Here is a 19811-nt window from a genome sequence, read left to right on the forward strand (position 1 = left end):
ACGTTATATTGAGATAACTGTCACATAACATGTCACAGTAGCGGACATAACATGACCGCTACTTCCTCATCTCGATAGAAAAAAAATGAATAAGAAAAAGGAAATAAATAAATAGGAAGGGAAAGCAAGGGAAGACTTGCTCTGCGACCTAGTGCTCGTCGTCGTCATCTTCCTCCACCTCTTTATTATTCCATTCTGCGACATACTTCCTTTATTATTCCGTTTTCTCCTCTGCATCTTCTCTTCCGCGCAACCTGCTCTCGATCGAGGTACGTATCATCGAAATCGGTGTTTGTTTCGTTCTGATCTGCTTCGGATGTTGCTTTTGAGGTTATTCGGCCTCGGATGGCTTCAAAAAACGATATTTTTGGTTGGTTTATGGGAGGGATTAAACTCTAGGTCTTATTTTTGGCTTCTATTTGGATGTAACAGTTATCGACGAACTGCAACTGGTTGGTCTGGCGCCGTTAGTTGTTCGGAATGGTTAAATAACTCGTATTTGGGTGGAATACTGGTGGATTAGAAAATTGTTTGAGAGTAACTTTGGGAATTTCGCCGTTGTTTGGATAGAGATGGAAGGTTCTAAATTTGCTGGCTTTATTAGTGGCGGCGGTGGTGTAAATGTTGTCGGGAACAGCTTTTACGACTTGGGATGCTACCGGAAGCTTGATGAGGGCTCTAACATGTCTGTAGATAGCATCGGAAGCCTGCAGACGAGCACTGGGGATGGATCCATTGCTATGTCCGTTCAAAGTAGCAGTGTCGGATCAAACAACTCAAGAACTGGCATACTGCGTCATGGACTCCGTCTGTTTCCCGCTGCCAACTTATCAGCAGGGCACAGTGTGCGACCTGGTAGGGTGTCCCATGCCATAAATGACGATGGGTTGGCTCAGGCATTGATGGATCCACGTTATCCCACAGAATCTCTTCAGAACTATGATGAGTGGACTATTGATCTTAGGAAGTTGAATATGGGGATGGCCTTTGCTCAGGGTGCTTTTGGGAAACTTTATAAAGGCACATATGATGGAGAAGATGTTGCTATTAAGTTATTGGAAAAGCCAGAGAACGATCCTCAGAGGTCACAACTGATGGAGCAACAATTTGGTCAGGAGGTTATGATGCTGGCAAATCTCAAGCACCCAAATATTGTGAAGTTCATTGGAGCTTGCAGGAAGCCGATGGTCTGGTGCATTGTGACAGAATATGCCAAGGGAGGATCTGTGAGACAGTTTCTCATGAAAAGGCAGAATAGGTCAGTGCCTCTGAAACTGGCTGTCAAGCAAGCATTAGATATTGCCAAGGGTATGGAGTATGTGCACGGGCTAGGGTTCATACATAGGGATCTTAAGTCTGACAATCTGCTTATAGTTGCGGACAAATCAATTAAGATTGCTGACTTTGGAGTTGCACGTATTGAGATCAAGACTGAGGGGATGACGCCAGAAACTGGAACTTACCGTTGGATGGCACCGTATGCAAACATTCGTCTTATATTTTCTTAATAACTTGAGATATCGTAAAAGTTCTATAAATGCGATAAATTTGCAGCTCCTGGTTTCTTCATTGTTTTGTCAGTTAGCCATACTTTCAAGAAATTGTCCTGCATCTTATTCATGTTTGCTATTTGTCGTTACCTAAATTTAGTAACCTAGTTAAAACTTATGTTGCTATGCATTAATGGAGTATATTTTTAGGCATTTGTTTGTACTAAAGCCTTTATTTTCTCCTCCCCGATGCAAAAAGATGGTACGAGCAGTAACAATTAATTATAAGTGGGCAAGTTGTTCAAATTTTTTCTTTTTATGAAAAATGCATACTGGATAGATACTAATATTTCAACCTGTGTGGCAATCATTCTCTCAAAACCCTTTGTTTTAGTTGCCTTTTTGGAGGCATCATGATTCATACACATGATCTATAATTGAAGGTCATACAGTAGACCAGGCGATGGTCTTGTAGCTTTAATTTATGAACAGGGACCAACATGGTCTTCAGAAGCTTACTACTATAAATCATCATCAACATCAAACAGTTTTTAGTCAACCAGATGGTTAGATACTCTGTCGCACCTTTATTAAGGGACTGTTGGCAAATTTCTTGTCATCATGTGCTCATATTGTATGTTATTATACCACACAGTGTACATAGATGTGTTTCCTGCCATAGGACAAAAGTTTATACCTAAATGGGCTACATGCAGAATTTGAACTTGAAACCTCTTATATGTCCAGATGCACAAGCCATCCAAGCATCTTCTTATGTGCATGTGTTTTTATGATTTATCTTGTATGATGGATATATTATTTGTTTAAATGATAGCCTTATTGATGATTATCTTGCATGTACTTCCATTCTATCGCTAATACTTTGTCCATGATGACTGCTTCCCATCCATGAAGTTGATATTTTCAGGTTATTTTTTAGTAGCAATTAGATATTAGCATTTATGGAGGATAAATGAGGAAAAACTAAATTCCATTCCGAATTTGTTAAGAAGATCTGTAGCTATCTTTTTTAGACAAGGTGAACTGAAGAAGACATTGTGACTTTTGATTGCTTTAAATAATATTAACTTGATTTAAATTCTAGTTATTATGTACTTTTTGGCACAAACTTTTATTGCTAATGTTTATAGAAGTATGAAATTCTGGCTAGGAGTTATTTCATCACATGTGGTTTTCTTATAGTGCTTTCCATTTAACATTTCTACTCGGCGTCCATTAAAAAAATACTAGCTTGTGGTTATTATTACTATTATTTTTCTGGCAGTTAATTTAGTTATTGCAAGTGGACATCTGTCAATTCTTACATGTTGATTGGTTGAAGTTTGGAACGAGTTATTCAAGGGTCCCAGGAAGATTAGGATATCATCAAGTAGGCTAAAGTCGCAATGAATGATTGAGGTGGGAGTCGAGTGAAGAAGAACAACAATTCTAGAAGGCTCCTTCTTACTCCCAAGTCCTGCACCCCTACTTCTAGAGGAAACCTTCCGTGCTTGCTGAGAAATCATAACCTACTTTCATTCAATGCTCGATACCGTCCTTCTTCAAGAGCGGAAAAATATATTAGAATAATTCATTTTCTAATCAAGGATACTTCCTTCTTTTAGAGTTTGGACTAATAAGAGTTTTCCTTTTTCTCAATATCAAATCATCCTTTATGTCTTCAAATACTCTTCATTCGTGCCCTTAAATGTTGTACGTTGCATCTCTGTACTCTGCTTTCTGTAGGCTTACACTCTGCGTCCCTTTGGAATTTATTTCCTGGGAATGGATTTCTTATTTCCTATGTTCGACATATCAACTGTGTATAACTGATTAACTGGGACATGTGCTTACTTCACACATTTCTTCTCGGAAAATATAAGCAAATACATATGCCTTTGTAGATTGAAATGTATGTTTGTCTCTCACATGACTCCACATCTTATTGAACATATGCAAATTTGCTATTGCTAAATAACCGCTGAAAATCTCATTGTTCATTTATCTTTACATTCGCATAGGCCAATTTAACTTTTCTAGGTTGGTCTCGTCTTTCTCTTACTTTGTTTATTGTAGTCATAATCGTCTTTGCATTGCAGACAATGCCCGGTATCTTTATGTTATCCTTTATGGCATTGATTGCTGATTAATTTATATGTGAAAACACCTTTGTGTTTGCAGAGAAATGATCCAACACCGACCTTACAATCAGAAAGTTGATGTTTATAGCTTTGGCATTGTTCTCTGGGAGCTCATTACCGGTATGCTTCCGTTTCAAAATATGACAGCCGTGCAGGCAGCTTTTGCTGTGGTAAACAGGGAAGTGCGTCCCAACATACCACCGGATTGTCTCCCTGCGCTCGGTGAAATCATGAGACGCTGCTGGGATGCCAACCCTGACGTGCGCCCTTCCTTCACCGAAATAGTCACAATGCTCGAGACCGCACAGCAAGAAATCGTAAACACTGTTCGCAAAGCACGCTTCAGATGCTGCATACAGCCAATGGCCATTGACTGAGAGGGTATGCAAGAAGTGCCTCAATTGTAGAAAATACCTTTTGAACCAACAAGGTACCGGTACCGGTACTGGAGCATTTTGCTCGATTCCCCCCTATGTCTAAAGTGTCGATTGGGAATGTTTGTGTCGATGTGTTCGGATGCTACCAAGTAGAAATAAGATATTGGGATCTTTGTTTATATAGAACGCAAACGAAACTATTAGCTAAAGCTCGACTATTTCTACACTGCTTGATTGACTGTAGTCTCGACTTGTAAAATTCAGGCTAGATCCTGTGTTGTTCTATTGAAATCGAAAAGTTACTCCAGTCTTTGAAGTACCATTTTGTTGATAAACACAATCGAAACATATTATTCCGTAATCAATCAACTTATTTGTGATGAGTTGGTATTTGGATAGAAAAGGTAGGTCACGAATATAAGGGAGATAAATATAAATACACAGACGCTAGATATATGGTGAGATAAATTTTATGTTATCAATTTTTGAGAATCAATAACTCTTGATCATTATATCAAAGATGTCATGCGTTTATCGTCTGTACTACTTCCTGAGAGCATCATCATTATATCAAAGATGTTATGTGTCTACCGTCTGTATTATCTCCTGAGAGCATCATCATTATATCAAAGATGTTATGTATCTACCGTCTGTATTACCTCATGAGGACATAAGTATTCGGATAGGGTTATCACAATATATAGCTATTATAAGTCTCGATTTATTCCATGTCTAAGTGTGTGAAGTCGTCTCCAGCCAAAAAAAAAAAAAAACAAACAAAAAACAAAAAAGTCAATTTTTAATAAGATTTATTGTTTAAAAAAAATAAAGAAAATATATATATATTTAAATTTGAAAATTTTATTCTAAATCCAGCCGAAGAATCCTGGCGGCGGTTCGCTCGCTCCAGCCGTCTCGTGGAGTCAACGGAATGGCGATCGCCATCGTCGTCTTTGTCTTCGTCTTCGCTTTGATTTGCTTTTTGTCAGTGCACCACAAGGTTTGCCTACTTGTTCTTTTGTTGTAGTTTCTCCCCCACTGATACGCCGCCACCGTGCATTGATGATTAATCCATCTGGTGATCCAGTCGTACGAGGAAAGAATTCATCGAGCTCAATCGTATTGTGATGCTGTTTGGATAAAGTAATGGAGAAGGGAGAGGAGAGAACAAGAAAACGCCTGCTCCTTACGCATCCTTATCCACTGAGATGCACCTGATGTTATAATATTAGGGTCAAAGTGGATGCGTTTTGGGGAAATCTGCGAGGGGATTCTTTTCTGCCCCATTCAAAGTCCAATCATTTGCGTGAGGAGGAAGAGGCGAGACGGCGGCAGAAGCAAACGGCATTAAAACGAGGCTGCTTCGTACAAGAAAAAGGCGAGCAAAACAAAAAGATGCATTCTGTCTTCATTTCTGCGAGATTTCGACCCTCTGTAAGTTCTTGCAGCACGTGCAACTGTGGATCCAACTTCTGAGAACTGTAAGACTTTCTTATTCTTTCTCTCTGTTTTTTTAAAGGTTCCTGAGAGATCTCGAAGCTTATTGCCACTATGAACCCTTCTCGATCTGAAACTATGAGTCATAGCAATTCTGCTACGACTATGATAGACCAGCAAGTTTACAAGGAGAAAGGCGATTGTGTTCAACTGTTCATGAAAAATCTTGCTTGGATGTTGCGTGACTAAAAGGATTAGCAAGTTTTTCTTCCCACCGAACCTTTCTTGATTTGAAACCCATGAGCTATAGCAATTTGGCTACGACTCCGATAGATGAGTATGATGCTCTATGCAAGAACCAGCAAGTTTACCGAGAGACAATTGCGATCAATTGTTCATGAAAAATCTTCTTTTGATGTTGCGTGTAGGAAAGGAAGAATGAGAGGCATTCTGTAGGACCATAATTTAGTGATAATGGGAAGATGGGATCCTAATGGAACCCCAAAAAGGTAGATTTTTGTCCTATGGGGAGAATAAGGACTAAAACACACGACTACAAGGTCACTTCCCAGTAATTTTGCTTCAGAAACTTAGCCAAGTTAGATGACTGTCATGTCCATAGTCGATGATGTATATATTAATGCTTAAGCTGCTACTGTATTTAAGATTACTTTCTTAAACTGAAAGGAAAATTGCCTCCTATTTCTATTGTATATCATCCTGCAATTGTATTTGCTATTTTTGCTCTCTTCTCTCTTTCAGTGTTGGTTGGCTCATAAACAGTACATGGTTGTTTTTGCATATTCATAGCTTCAAGGAAGACTCGATTCAACAGCTTTTTGAGTAAGAGGCATTGGTCGAAAGCATGAGTAGCCACAATCTGGTTGCAGTGAAAGCAAATGATTCTCCTGAAGCAGCTAAACGTTCTTTCCATGCTTCATCTTCAGTTGTTCAGTTTCCTAAACAAAACGATCGCCATAAACGGTTGGGTAAAAGCTCGTCCGTCGCCAGCACCTCCTGCACGTCAACTGTGCTGCTAAATTCATCAGACATCCTTGACTATGTTCCTATGCCTTTGAAATCAAACCAAGAGTCTGAATCAGAAGGTACTTTATCTTGTGGATCTCAACCACAATATTCAGATAACAGTTTCACCAATTCACCTACACTTCATGCGAGTCTCATCTCTTCGCCGACCAGAATCTCAGACTCTTGTGGAAAACTAAGTAACTCACACTTCCTTCCTCAATTTGTGGAATGTAAACCGCAGAACACAGCTGTTCAGTCTTCTAACTCATCAATGTTGTCGAGTGGCAATGCGAGTGGCAAGGGTGAACACACAGATGATTTGACAATGGATTTCGCTTATTTGTGTGGAGATGCTTCAGATGGTAGCATTCAGGGAGAAAATTATTTTTACAATGACTTTGCATTTACTGAGCAAATGGAATTGCAAATCTTGTCGGAACAACTTGGTATTGCCATCACTGACAATGGGGAAAGCCATTGTTTAAATGTGAGTACCCTTGTTGCCTCTATTTTTTCTTCTTTAACTCTTATGTTATTTAATGTCCAATTTTCTACCTTAACTTGTTTCTATGTCTAGGACATATATGACCAACCGCAGGTCACATCTACTCCGTTACCTTCCAACTACAACAAAAATGCTGAGCCCTTAACGTCTCCTGCTGAAGTCCAATTGCATTCATCTCCTTCCCCCTCAATTTCAGCTCCAAATAAAAAAAGACTAAGATGGACCTTGGAGCTCCATGATAGATTTGTGGAAGCAGTCAACAAGCTGGATGGAGCTGAGAGTAAGAACTCTATTGTGTTTCGCATAGTTGGACCAATTTACTAATCTTATTCAATAATGCACACTCTCGGGCACAGAAGCAACTCCAAAGGGCATTCTAAAGCTTATGAATGTGGAAGGTTTGACGATTTACCAAGTAAAGAGCCATTTGCAGGTGATCAAAGGAAATAAGATTTTGAATTGTTTTTACTTAAGAGTATATTCCTGATGGCATTTTTTTTTTTTTTTTGCTTCAATGACTTCCAGAAATATCGACTTGCTAAATACGTCCTCCAGAAGAAAGAAGGTAATTTAAACAACAAAGCAATTATGCATATGGTGTGCTGTTTAGGCACACGGTTAAGGATGTTTTAGCTAAATTGGCAGTTCTAAACTTAATCATAATTGAGAATGATTGTGAATGAATGACCAACTAGATGAACTAATATATTGATCATTTGTTCATACAATATCCAGCTGATAATTCACATTCATGCTTTCAAATCTAATCTTGGAACGAATGGTGCCAATACACAAGGCGGTGTATTGGCTATGCCAATGGATGCATACATTCATTATGTATCTTTCCATCGCATACTAATCCTTTGTCGAATTCATATACTTTATTGATTGATCTAATATGTATGTGTTTACCTGTTTGTTCAGAGAAAAAAACTTCATGTATTGAAGACAAGGCGCCGCCAACAAATGATGACAGTGACTTGGCCACGAAGAGGTACCCCTTATTTGCCTCTCTGAATTAAGCACTTGCACTATATTCTCCTTTTTCGCGGGTAATGTTGTCTCAATGATAGGAGCAAAGAAGTTACAGAGGCTCTACGGCTGCAAATTGAGGTTCAAAAGCAGCTGCACGAACAACTAAAGGTCAAAAGACATGAATGGAAATTTCTTAGTAGAATTCATGCATACCATTTTTTATACAACATTACATCGTCGGTGACTAATTCTAGCTGACAGTATCAAGTTAAATGGTTTGTTTTGGATGTTTTGATATAAATTCTTAGAACCCAGAGCTACAAGGGAGGAATGTAGTTTTGCCATTGTATGCTCTTTTACTATCATTTTGAAAATGAGACTTGGCGGCGAATGTCCAAGTTCTACTATTCTCGCTCACTCTGAACCCTGTTTTTTTTTTTCGAAGGTTCAACGAGAACTTCAGCTACGTATCGAGGAAAATGCCAAGTACTTGCAGCAGATCATAGAAGAGCAGCTAAAGGCAAACAACTACGAGTCGGTAGAAGAACTGGAAATTGAGCAGCAAGGGCCTTCCTAAAATCTCTGCAACCAAATTGTTTCTCGTGTTTATTGATGCCTTTTTCATTGATTTCCTGGTGGTGTTGGGCATGGAGGATTGGAGTGGAGGTGATGTATCCATGCATTATTCTTAGTCAATTATTAAACAAAATTCTGTAAAGATGTCCATAGTTGTGCACTAATTTTAAATTTTTTGTCTATATAAAATTGTATAATGTGTTTTAAAAAACAAGTGTATATGTTCTGGATAAGCAACTACAAACAAGTTAAAATTATGAAATATAAAAAGTTCTGTATATAATGGATTTTGCAATGGAGATCTCATTATTATTGAACAAGGGGGCAGCTCTTTTATTTTTGAGCAAATGGAAGTAGAAAAAATACAGAAATTCAATTGTTGGTATCAACCACAGGATTCAATTCTTTTACTAGGACACTTCAGTGTGTATTGTTGAAATAATATGAACTATTTCTTGAAATGATCATCCGGTCAGTACAACTTCACACACGAATTTTTCACCTCTTATTTCCATCTCAATTATTAGTATACAGATCAAATGCCCCCCAAACCACAAGCAAATCCACCGCACGCAACTACCATCCCTCAATAAGCTCTAATGGACGGAGGAGAATGCGGCAGGCTGCTGTTTTTATCTCTGCAAGCCATTCCATTCCTCGCCGCCGGCGGCAAGCGGAGTAATGGCTTGCAGCCGTGGTCGGTAGCGTACCTGTGCCGGAGGCAAGTCCTCAGGTTGCAGACATGGCAGGTGCTGGTGTTGGAGAAGGTGAGCACCTCTCGGCAGCGCTTCACGGGGCACTTGGCCTTCCTCTTCCTGGCCGGATCGCAGGACCCGGAGCTCCTGTGCCGCTCCAGGATCGCCGCCGCCTCCTCGCCCGCCATCTTATCCATGGACATGGAGCAGTCCTCGCACACCACCACGATCCGGCTGTGCTGTTCCGCGTTGGGGCAGTCGTGGCCTTTGTATGTCCTGTGCTCCAAGCAGAAGACCTGAGGGAAGGTGATGACGAGGGTTCACCAAATCGGTGATTCGGAGAGGGATTTTTGAAGGGAAAGGAGGGATTTAGGGTTGATTGCGCACCTTGTTGCAGCCATCGCAAGTGAAGGGCAGGAAATCGAGTTGGCTGCAGTCTTCGTGCTCGCAGTGCTCTCCCAGATCAGGAAACGCCTCCGTTCCTCTTCCCATAGCGATCGATCTCTCTCGCCTCCTCTTCTCTTCTTCCTCGGAAGCAAAGATATGAGATTCATGAATCGGAGAGGTATTTATAGGCTCCTTATTGGCTTGGAGAGCAAGTCGCGTTGGTTTGAATTCCGCGTCGGCAGCCACCGTGGAAGGTTCCAGCGAAGTCTAGAGTTTCCTCGCTGACGTCCCTACTCCGTTGGAGAGGAAGACGGACGACAGCGTGCGATGCAGGCCGATTGTTACGCTGGTAAGTTTAAAAGGCGTCTACGAGAGAAATGCAAGTTTTGGGATCCTGGTCTCATGGATCAGGATCTGGATCGGCCCGTTTCGCTGCCGGAAAAACGGGTCGGATTTTTATGCGTCTAACTCATTATTAATTGCTTGCTGCGACAAAATGTTCAGGAAATTTACCCTTCATTTGAATTATACAGCAGTTGTCTAGTACTTGACCCGCCAGCCAACCTGAGCAGCTCACAAACCTGCGTTTATTCTCACCAGCCTGTAGACATGTCAATTACAGACTCAAAGTTATTTCCAAGTGCAATATTAGCAATATCTTTGAGAGGATCAGGGCTCTTAACCAGTGTAAATTCATTCTTATACTTTATGGCTCCATTTGGTAGAGGTGATAGGATTAGAAATGGATTGATAGAATGGGATTGGAGGTAGGATTAATAATTCCTCCTCATGCCTAGGGATTATGAATCCCACTCTCAATCCATCCTAATCCTATCCTTAACCCACCCTACCAAACAACATATTATTTACTTTTTGAAAATATAATCTTAATCCTATCACCCCTACCAAACGGGGCCTATATTGATGTGTGTTTTAACCATCAAACTGTCAAGAGTTTGGGCTTGGTGTTTTCAAAAGAACTCAAAGAGTAGAATAAGTAGTATTCAGCAATCGAACACACTATCCATAACAGCTAAAGGGAAAAGGGAAAGCTTCTGAGCTATGATGGAACGATAGGATACCCAAATTATCATCCAAACATCTATGATTCTAGTCCTAACTATGATGAATTTGTAAAAAAAAAAAATTCAAATGAGACACGGAATTAAAAAATACTGGACTCCTGGACCGTCCGCTGCGAGCACTTTTCAATTTAACCTGATGGTCGGTGGAAAATTTCTATAGAACCTAACTGATTACCTCAGACTCAACGTTACCCAACTTGATTAATTTTTTTTTTTTTTTTAAAGAAAAAGGGAAAGTTCCACTTGACCGTCTATAAATTAACTCTGTAAAAAAAATGGAAAGTTCGATCTAAAATTGTTAATTACATATAGTGGACAAACTGAAACAGAACCAAATGTCATCACAGCAACGGCTAATTGCAACCTAAAATTATCAATCACATACAAGCATCTCTTCCAGCACAAACAAGAAATTCCACTTGCAAGGCTAACATAGACTTAATCGAAACATTACAAGGCTAATACAGGCTAACAAAGCATAATCGAATGCATTAACCATCACAGTAAGAGGCAAATTTCAACCTAATATAATCATTTACATATGTTGACCGACCTCTTCAATACGAAACAAGAAGTTGCAAAAGTCTGGAAGATAACAAGACTAGGTGGTAGCTCTGCAACTGATTAATCATATTTCATGTGACAAAACTTGAACAGGATATTTCATGCAAGGACCTGCAAAGCATCACGACTCAAGCCAGTAGAGCTGTTGCAAACTGATCATAATCTAAGTTAACATGGAATATAACTTCACTGAACATGCAAAAGTACATTGGCAATGGATGATGCAATTGGGGAATTGCACATACAAAAGGTGGAATGGCAAAATGGCACACTTGGTTATCCGTGAGTTAGGTTTGGAACACATCTTAACATTGCAGGAACCTGAGATGCAGTGACCCTGGTAGCCTTGCAGAACAAAAGATCAGATGAGGCTGTCACTGTCCTCCATGGCCGTCTAATGTCATTGATGAGCGATTGTGAGCCGTGTGTGTGATTCCTGTATCATCCTTGACAAGAGTCCGTAACTCTGGGCTTGCCGTGTATTAACAGTGGAAGCCATTACAAAGGGTTCCAATCAACCTGAGCCAGTAATAGTGGAAGCTAAATCAATTATAAGAATGTGGGAAGGTCCAACAACACATGGTAAAAGAGAGAGGAATGACAGTAACTAACGCATAGGACAGCTACAGATGATTTCCTTCTTCGATTCTGGTTACCGCCAGGACAGTTGCTTATAGGAAGATCTGCCTGTTTCCCAGCCTCCTTCAGGTTCCTTCCTCTTCAAACCTCCAGCAGGAACTGTATGCATACCTACCTGCTCTTCTGCAAAACCCTGGGATGTGGCGGATAAAAGTTGTCTTGATGCTAAGTTGGATCTCTCAACTTTGCCTTCTGCATCTATATTCCCTGGGCCTGAATTTAGGTCGAGGCTTGGTGTGATCCATCTCCGAGGATTGTCAGACTCACTACCATTGCTGCCCTCTGGAAGACTCGCCAAGTGAGGCTTTCGATAATTGGATAAAACAGTTCCAGCAGGTCCAACGAGTGGTGAAGGCATGGCATGAAAACCTGAAGCAATACTGGATGAAGACTCAGCATAGGTTGTTGACCCACCTGAAAAAGAAGTTGCTGGAAGTGGAAAATTATAACCATAGGTGAAGCCAGGATAAGGAAATGCTGCAGGAGTGAATCCCATTGGCAGAGACGATGAAATGACAGGACCTCTGTAAACATCACTGCCAAAAGGGCCACTAGGTGTCACTGGCCCCAAAGTTCTCTGGGCTCCAGGAGCTGCAACAATTGGGTAAAGCTGCTCTCTGTTGGACAAGAAAGATGGCATAGCTACAGCAGGGTAAGAACTACCAGGGGGGAACCATGATGATACACTTCCTAATTCATTAGTGTTCATTCTGATGTTACTAACTGGAAAAAGAAACGGCAAGCTACTAGCAGTTTTCATATTTTGGCTCCTGGTTAGAGATTCAGCAGAAATTTCATCTAGTCCTGGTCCATTATTTAAATCAAAATCCCTCAACATATTGGTTTCCCTATTAGGAAATTCTGTCAATGCAGGTGCTGCAGCCAAAAGTGGAACATCCTGTCGACAGGAGATGCTTGAGAAGGACTGCCCATTTTCTGTTTCATCAATTCTATTTAAATCAAGATTAAGTCCCCCAAAAATCCGTGCAGGTATATTGAGATTGCTTTCTGTCCCCAGTTCAGTGCCTCTACACTTGGAAGAGCTGCAAGTGGCCATGTCTTCCAGAACTCTTTCATCAGGTTCATTCAGATCAAAATCAAGTAGCGTATGGCACTGCTTTCCAGAAGAATTAGATGATGGTATCTCAGAAGTATTGTGTGCCATTTTCATAACTTTTCGTGGTTCTGCAGGCCGAAAGGCACTTGTAGCAGCAGAGCCTTTCCACCCGGCCTCACCCTTATTCTTCATTAAGTTTTCAGGTGGCAGAAAAGGCCCCTTGGCAGCTGCAGCAACTGTTATTTGAGCAGGTAAACCATTTGACATGGGAATTGTAAAAGGAGAGGGAATAGGCACATGCGTGGTAGAGGGACTAACTGTTGCAACTGAAACAGCAGCCTCAACTTGGTGTCCATCATCCCCAATGATGCCTTCATTCAAATCAAAGTCAAGCTTAGCTGAATCTGCTGCAGGTAAGACAGCAGATGAAGTCTCTGTAGGTGGTGAAAAATCCACATGAACATCCTCTACAGCCCTGGATGACAAAGAGCCTTCATGCTTTAATCCATGCTTGATTTCTGGGGTCAAGCAACTTGTTGGCTCTACCTGATTGGCTAATCCCACAGGTGCACTTTCTTGAGCTTCCTCCATCTTCGAATCATCATTACCTCCCGCAATGCCAGTAGAGCTTGTTGATTGCCTTGCTGATTCATCAAGTTTAGGCAGAACAGAACTATTGTTCTCATGCTTGCCATTTAATTCTGAGTCACTGCTCTCCATTTTATCAGACTTAGAAGTTCTGGACTTATCTGATGAAATAGTTACTTTACTTTGTTGCATAGGTAGCTTCAGTTCATATGAGGTGGCAACCTCAGCCACCTCTTTAGGTGCAGTACATGACTGAGATTCCTCAACAACAAACTTTTCTGATTCTTCACTGGCTGAAGCAGCTAATGCAAGCCGATGCCCATCTCGGGTAGCAACTTCTGATGGACACACATCTTTATCTATGTTTGGATGAGTGCAATCAACAGGCTTGCTTTCATCTGTTGATGTGCTTCTTTCTTCGAGTTTGCAATCTGTGAACTGCTCTATGACTTCTCTATCAGTAGTCAGTTTTTCTTCCAGCTGAGAGGTTCCTTCAGTATCGTGTTTCACCGGATCAGCAGATTCAGACTCAGAGAGAGTTCTTCCACCTCTTTCTTCTTCTTTCTTTTTCTCAGAATTAATGCAAGAGTCTTCAGATTTATGGAAATTTGCAGCAGTATGAGATTGTTCACCTTGGCCACCTAGCAATTTATTTTCCTGCAATGTGGCAGTAGTTTCATTGTTTCCAGGAAAGATGGACTCATTGGAGTATGAAGCATCCTTGTTTAAGATGGAACCAGCACCCTTATCTTGCTTGCTGACATCTGTGACAACAGCTCCATTATAGCAAACATGCCTCTGTGCAATATCACCATCACTTAACATTGATTTTGGACTATGGACAACACCCCCTTCACTTGACAATTTCAACTTGGCCTCTGTTGATACATCCTCCAATGCAGGTGAAGTTCCATGCGAGACATTAGGGGAATTCAAGTCAGATTTGGAGATTTCTCCAGCTGCCACACTAGCAAGTAAATTCATCCCATTATCATCTTCAGTGGCTATAGGTGTACTAGGTTCAGAATACCTAATGCAACTTTCAATTAAGGCATTTATAGAACGAAAAGAACTTCTCATCCTGGGTTCAGCTGAGGAAATTCCCTTTTCATTTCCAGATGATGAACACAAAGCTTTTGCAGACTCTACATCCTTACCAGTTTCCTTGGCACTCTTGAGGTGTGATTCGTCGGCACCAGGTGATCTGAGACCTCCAGATCCAACTGGCTGATCATTGGCATCATTGCTCTGCCGTGATTCTTTATTGGAATCTCTGGAAATATTAGACCAATGAGTTTCGCTCCTTGATTTCACCTTACGATAACCTTGCTCATGTTTGTCTGAGACACAAGGAGATGATGCTCCACTGCCTGTCACGGTGGAATCCTCAATTGAACCCCCAGTTGCACTTCTTTCAGGGCTTCGAACATGGCTAGGCAACTTTACAATGAGCCTTTGCTTATTTCCATGCTCTGATATGGGCATATCAATTGACTTTTCACAAAATATACCTGTTTGTGATGATTTTTCCTGTGTTTTAGCCCTACCAAGGGAACCAGATTTACTTAGATGAATTTCTTTATGTGCCCCCGATATAGTTGTTCCAGAAACCCCATTGCCAGATCTTCGAGGATGAGATGAACTCCCAGCAGCCTTAGCAAAATTTACAGAACCAGGACTTGAACTTCTTGCGTGTTCCTTCTGCGAACTTCCCACTGTCTTAGTATGATCACTTGAATATGTCTGGCTATTGTTCTGGGATTGACTAGAACTACTGCTCTTCTCCTCCTTTGCAGCAACTGATGGCACATCTGTACTCCCAGTGTTAGCAGCAGCTTTGCCAGATGAGTCCTTCAAGCCAACACCAGAAGATATTACTAAAGCTGATCCAACTTTCAAGGAGCCTTGTGTCAATGAAGACGACTTTACAGTAGCATCTGAATGGCCAGACTTGAAAGATGTTGTTTTAGATGATGAAAACTGACTAACATGAGTCTTTGTAGGCACCTCAGTTACAGCAGTGCGCCGATTCCCTGCATGGGAAGCATCAGAAGAACCCGGTTTTACTTGCCAAACAGGTTGGTTTGATGTCACAAATTTTGCATCATTGATCTTCGTCATTTCTGCATCAACCCGTTTCTTCCATGTGTCAATAAGACCCCTAGCTTTCTTCTGTATCTCAAGGTTCTTATGGCTCCGTAAATTATTAACAGATTTACCAATATTGCAAGTCTGCAGAGCATTAAGGTTCACTGGCAATTTTGCAAGGGCGCGAAGAAGAGACAAGAGTAGCTCTTCAATTGTTTTATCACTTTCTTTGGGACTAACACCATCACTGGTCTTAGATTTGTGAACCTCCTGAAGCCATTCATCCAAGATCAATAGGCCTCGAAGCTGAACAAACCTAATAAGGCAATCATACCGATCAGTAGCTGTGATAACATCAGCAACTAGTGTTCGCACAGTTACATTCATTGTCTTCTCGGTTTTATCAAGATGCATGAGATTCACCAATTTCTCCACTCCTTCAGAGCTTACAAGTCCACCTTTATCTGTAATTTTGACTATCTCTGCCTTTGCCATATTCTCTGTTTTAAAGCTAAAAGAATCATCGTCTGGTTTAGAGGAACACTCACTCTTGATGAGCTCTGTACCATGATCAATTCTATCCTTCCTCTTCCCCTTTGAGTGAGAATGGAGAGATGATCCAGTAGTTCGTACACTATCAGAGCCAGTTTTCAGCTGAGTGCTTGTCAGACTATCAATTGGTTTAGGTGACCTTCCACCAGATTGTATTCCTGCATGCATTTCTGGTCGTGTTTTGCCCAAAAGCTGGTCTACTTCCTCTCTGAGATTCCTAAGATGACGAGGCAGCAATTACCAGTCAGACTAGACAATACAACAAAAGAGGAAAAACAACTAATGGCACAGAGAGAAGGAATATCAGAATGGCACAAAACTCACATTGCTATTCTCTTGATCAGTTAACCACCACAAACACATGTTAGTAATGTCATATACTTAATATACAAATGAAGATATCCCAACGTCAGCTCAATGTCTGTTGTGATGGGGATCCATAGAAAAAAGATTTATGTAATTTTTTGGAAGACATAGGAATCGTATCCTTGTTGAATGCATAAAACTCTCATTTGAAGCAGCTTCAAGCAATTAAACTTATGCAAGCTTTGTCTCAGCAACAAATAACATGTAACTTAAAGTGATCTTCGCTTGCAAGAAACCAAGGTATTATTTAAAAAATAGGTGATTCACTTCTTCCTTGGAGAAGAGCATGATCACCTATTCAAATTTCCCGTCTATCCTGCAAGGAAAGAATTTGATAAAATTAAGATGAGTTATGTGGCACAAAAGAATAGATGGATATTAGTAATGAAACATACCTACATAAATTAAGAAGTCACCATCATTAATTAAAGCAGTCAAACTACTTCCTATTTCACAATTCAAGATCTGAATTACAGATCAGCGGCAACTGTCTAAAATAAGTATCGAAATTAAAAATAAAACAGCGACCAAACAGAATTCCAGTGATTACAGGGAGAAACATTCACTACTTGCTGTCGAAAATCATAGGTCAAATTGAACACACCTCTTTCCCGAACTCCAAACATAAATCCTCTAATAAATCCTTATATGTCATTCACAAACTTAAAAAATCTAGTTTTCTTCCTTAAAATGAATAAAGACATACCTATTGATGGCCAGATGTAATGGAAGTATATGGAAAGAAATAATACAAGCAACAGAACTATATTGAACTTGTAAGCAACCATCATGATAAATTTTATCCAAACAGTATCCTACCCAAATGGAATTCTACCTAAAGTTCATCCCAACGTTATAAAAGAAACAAAACCATAAAAATTTCAGCAAGTTTACTCTCACGACTAAAAGATCAAGTTTGAGGCAACATGATTACCCGTCTCTGTTAATTAGGCCCGAGTGTTCAAACCAGAGCAATCATCATGACGGATGATTTAAGTTGCAGAAATCGAACAACCATTCTCAATATAAAACATGCCAAATTTCTCAAAAATTCCACGGCAACCACAGCTCTAAAAAAATAGCCGAATAAGGGGGGAAAGTGATGAAAATTAACAATAACACAACAATATAGCAACAATCAAATCAGAAATTAGAAATTTTCCCACAAAGAACTCACACAAAAGACGGCACGGATCAAGAACACAAAGGAAGAAAAAAATTCATCTTTAGTACCGGCCATCGCCGGGAAGGAGAGAATAAGTGCACAGAGTCAAACTCTATAACGAACCTCTGGACACCGGGACGGGATTCAGATCCGACCTCTGCGCGCCCCTCTACCAGCGGGATCCTCGATACAGGCTCGAGATGAGAAACCCTAATTCGGCTCGTACGGGAATCCAACTCCGAAGCAGAAGGAGAGATCGGAAGAAGGATCGGACACGAGAAACTGGAGGGAAATCTACGGATTGCGAGATGGAACGTATCGGGAACGGCAAATTGCGTCGAGGGTTTCGCGATCTGACGAAATGGGAGCACTTTGGGCAACGGGAGAAGTGGAAAGAAAAAGAGAGAAGATCGAAAGGAAGATGACGCCGTGCCGTTTTGTTGGATGGTAGCGGCCGGTACCAGAGGAGGTGTGCCCGTGACCCGTCAAGCGTCCGGGTCTGCAACACCCGACCCGCTAAATTGGACCCGCCCCGATCCGAAATTCTGGTTCTCTTCGAGGGTAAATGAGTAAATCACCCTCACAATGGGTTAAACTGTTATTTTCCAAAATCCAGAGGGCAAACTGTAAAAGACCCAACACCGAGCCGCAAACTTATTTTTTATCAAAATAAAATAATATAAAATATCAAAAAGATTAATCACTTTGGCGTTTCCTTCTCTTTAGTGGCTGCGGCAATTTATCAAAAGACATACATGGTATAATGTATTTATCAAAAGATATATTATCATTTTGTATATATCAAAAAATACAGGTAAATAATATGTAATACCTAATATAATCCTCCCGCCAATCTCCTATGTTCAGTAGTCAAGTACCGAGGCATCCGCACCACTTTTTGAATAACTTTGATTTTAAAAAAATAACTTCGATCATTTGTCTATCTCCCTCCTTCGTAACATGCGAGTGCAGATCCAATTTTGTGGAGAAATCTTCCCTATTGTGAAACCCTAGTTTAGTGATCTCGAGTGTTTCTCAAGCGGCATCAAGCATTTCGGTGGCAAAAACCAGGACTGATCGCGAGGCGCCAGTGAAGGGTTCTAGGGTTTACATCAATCATCTCGTCTCATAATGGCCCAAAGAAGTCGATCGAGTGTATCATCATCCTCTCAACATCAATTAGCTGTAAAGGTATAATTTTACAAACTCTGTGATTTTGAGAAGCTAAACTAGTATGATTATTGTTGGTGCAACCTTAGGTCAAGGTTGACCTGGTTGACTTGACTCGAGTTGACCTGACACGAGTTGTGTTTTGATGTTTGACGATGTTTGACGAGAAGAGAGTTGTATTCTTGATGTTTGACAAGAATAGGTGTTTGGGAGATTGTAGGTGCAACCTTAGGTCAAGGTTGACCTGGTTGACCTGATTCGGGAAAAGTCCAAGCAGGGAGTTTGGCACGCGAAAAGTCCAAGTATGAAGACTTGGCACTGGAAAAGTTCAAGTACGGAGACTTAGCACGGGGAAAAGACCAAGCAGGTAGCTTGGCACGCGGAAAGTCCAATTATGGAGACTTGGCACGGGGAAAGTCCAAACAGGGAGTTTGGCACGGGGAAAAATCCTGGTGAGTGAAGCCAGGCAGTCGGAGAAGTCCTGGTGAGTGAAGCCAGGCAGTCGGGAAATCCTGGTGAGTGAAACCAAGAGAAAATCCTAGTGAGTGAAGCTAGGTGAAAGTGGAAGTCCTGGTGAGTGAAGCCAGGCAGTGGGAAAGTCCTAACTGGGATGTTAGGCAGTGTGGAAAGTCCTGGTGAGTGAAGCCAGGCAATGGGAAAGTCCTAACTGGGATGTTAGGCAGTTGGAAAGTCCTGGTGAGTGAAGCCAGGCAGTGAGAAAGTCCTAACTGGGATGTTAGGCAGTGTGGAAGTCCTGGTGAGTGAAGCCAGGCAGTGGGAAAGTCCTAACTGGGATGTTAGGCAGTTGGAAAGTCCTGGTGAGTGAAGCCAGGCAGTGAGAAAGTCCTAACTGGGATGTTAGGCAGTGTGGAAATCCTGGTGAGTGAAGCCAGGTGGAAGTCCTGGTGAGTGAAGCCAGGCAAGG

At 41.0% G+C, this 19811-nt stretch overlaps 4 protein-coding genes across 9 annotated transcripts; 2 read left to right on the forward strand and 2 right to left on the reverse strand.

Annotated features, from left to right (window-relative positions):
• The first annotated feature begins 97 nt into the window (after positions 1-97).
• On the forward strand, positions 98-4327 carry LOC122032733 (serine/threonine-protein kinase STY13-like). The gene is made up of 3 exons (XM_042592054.1): positions 98-269; positions 433-1477; positions 3672-4327. The coding sequence occupies exons 2-3, from the start codon at positions 573-575 to the stop codon at positions 4006-4008; spliced, it is 1242 nt and encodes a 413-aa protein (XP_042447988.1). The 5' UTR covers positions 98-269; positions 433-572; the 3' UTR covers positions 4009-4327.
• Positions 4328-4886: 559 nt separating this feature from the next.
• On the forward strand, positions 4887-8763 carry LOC122032769 (protein PHOSPHATE STARVATION RESPONSE 3-like). 4 transcript variants are annotated; one of them, XM_042592085.1, is made up of 10 exons: positions 4887-5008; positions 5096-5442; positions 5528-5954; positions 6256-6961; positions 7052-7259; positions 7336-7412; positions 7505-7544; positions 7904-7973; positions 8053-8122; positions 8400-8763. In XM_042592085.1, the coding sequence occupies exons 4-10, from the start codon at positions 6311-6313 to the stop codon at positions 8529-8531; spliced, it is 1248 nt and encodes a 415-aa protein (XP_042448019.1). In that variant the 5' UTR covers positions 4887-5008; positions 5096-5442; positions 5528-5954; positions 6256-6310; the 3' UTR covers positions 8532-8763. The 4 variants fall into 4 exon arrangements, with proteins under 4 accessions (XP_042448019.1, XP_042448015.1, XP_042448023.1 ...); XM_042592081.1 differs by lacking the exon at positions 5528-5954 and having other exon boundaries at positions 5096-5489; XM_042592089.1 differs by lacking the exon at positions 5528-5954 and having other exon boundaries at positions 5096-5489; positions 7339-7412.
• Positions 8764-8958: 195 nt separating this feature from the next.
• LOC122032791 (zinc finger AN1 domain-containing stress-associated protein 12-like) lies at positions 8959-10286 on the reverse strand. The gene is made up of 2 exons (XM_042592108.1): positions 9613-10286; positions 8959-9521 (listed from the first exon to the last, which is right to left on the reverse strand). Exons 1-2 carry the CDS (start codon positions 9715-9717, stop codon positions 9117-9119), a joined length of 510 nt encoding a protein of 169 aa, XP_042448042.1. The 5' UTR covers positions 9718-10286; the 3' UTR covers positions 8959-9116.
• Positions 10287-11091: 805 nt separating this feature from the next.
• LOC122032744 lies at positions 11092-18117 on the reverse strand. Of its 3 annotated transcripts, none has more exons than XM_042592074.1 (4): positions 17840-18117; positions 16510-16862; positions 11874-16402; positions 11092-11780 (listed from the first exon to the last, which is right to left on the reverse strand). In XM_042592074.1, coding segments are annotated over exons 2-3 (4491 nt in total). In that variant the 5' UTR covers positions 16512-16862; positions 17840-18117; the 3' UTR covers positions 11092-11780; positions 11874-11913. The 3 variants fall into 3 exon arrangements, with proteins under 3 accessions (XP_042448008.1, XP_042447994.1, XP_042448001.1); XM_042592060.1 differs by having other exon boundaries at positions 16510-16867; XM_042592067.1 differs by having other exon boundaries at positions 11870-16402; positions 16510-16867.
• Between the last annotated feature and the right edge of the window lie 1694 nt (positions 18118-19811).

Source organism: Zingiber officinale, chromosome 1A (genome assembly GCF_018446385.1).
Source record: "Zingiber officinale cultivar Zhangliang chromosome 1A, Zo_v1.1, whole genome shotgun sequence".
In the NCBI taxonomy this organism is placed as follows: Eukaryota; Viridiplantae; Streptophyta; class Magnoliopsida; order Zingiberales; family Zingiberaceae; genus Zingiber; species Zingiber officinale.

Excerpts from the sequence above, each read along its gene's own strand:
- LOC122032733 (XM_042592054.1), top strand. The coding sequence starts at position 573 with ATGGAAGGTTCTAAATTTGCTGGCTTTATTAGTGGCGGCGGTGGTGTA. Across the intron at positions 1,478-3,671 it reads ACTTACCGTTGGATGGCACC|AGAAATGATCCAACACCGAC; the intron begins GTATGCAAACAT and ends TTGTGTTTGCAG.
- LOC122032769 (XM_042592081.1), top strand. The coding sequence starts at position 6,311 with ATGAGTAGCCACAATCTGGTTGCAGTGAAAGCAAATGATTCTCCTGAA. Across the intron at positions 7,545-7,903 it reads CGTCCTCCAGAAGAAAGAAG|AGAAAAAAACTTCATGTATT; the intron begins GTAATTTAAACA and ends CTGTTTGTTCAG. Across the intron at positions 7,974-8,052 it reads AGTGACTTGGCCACGAAGAG|GAGCAAAGAAGTTACAGAGG; the intron begins GTACCCCTTATT and ends TCTCAATGATAG.
- LOC122032791 (XM_042592108.1), bottom strand. The coding sequence starts at position 9,717 with ATGGGAAGAGGAACGGAGGCGTTTCCTGATCTGGGAGAGCACTGCGAG. Across the intron at positions 9,522-9,612 it reads CTTGCGATGGCTGCAACAAG|GTCTTCTGCTTGGAGCACAG; the intron begins GTGCGCAATCAA and ends ACCTTCCCTCAG.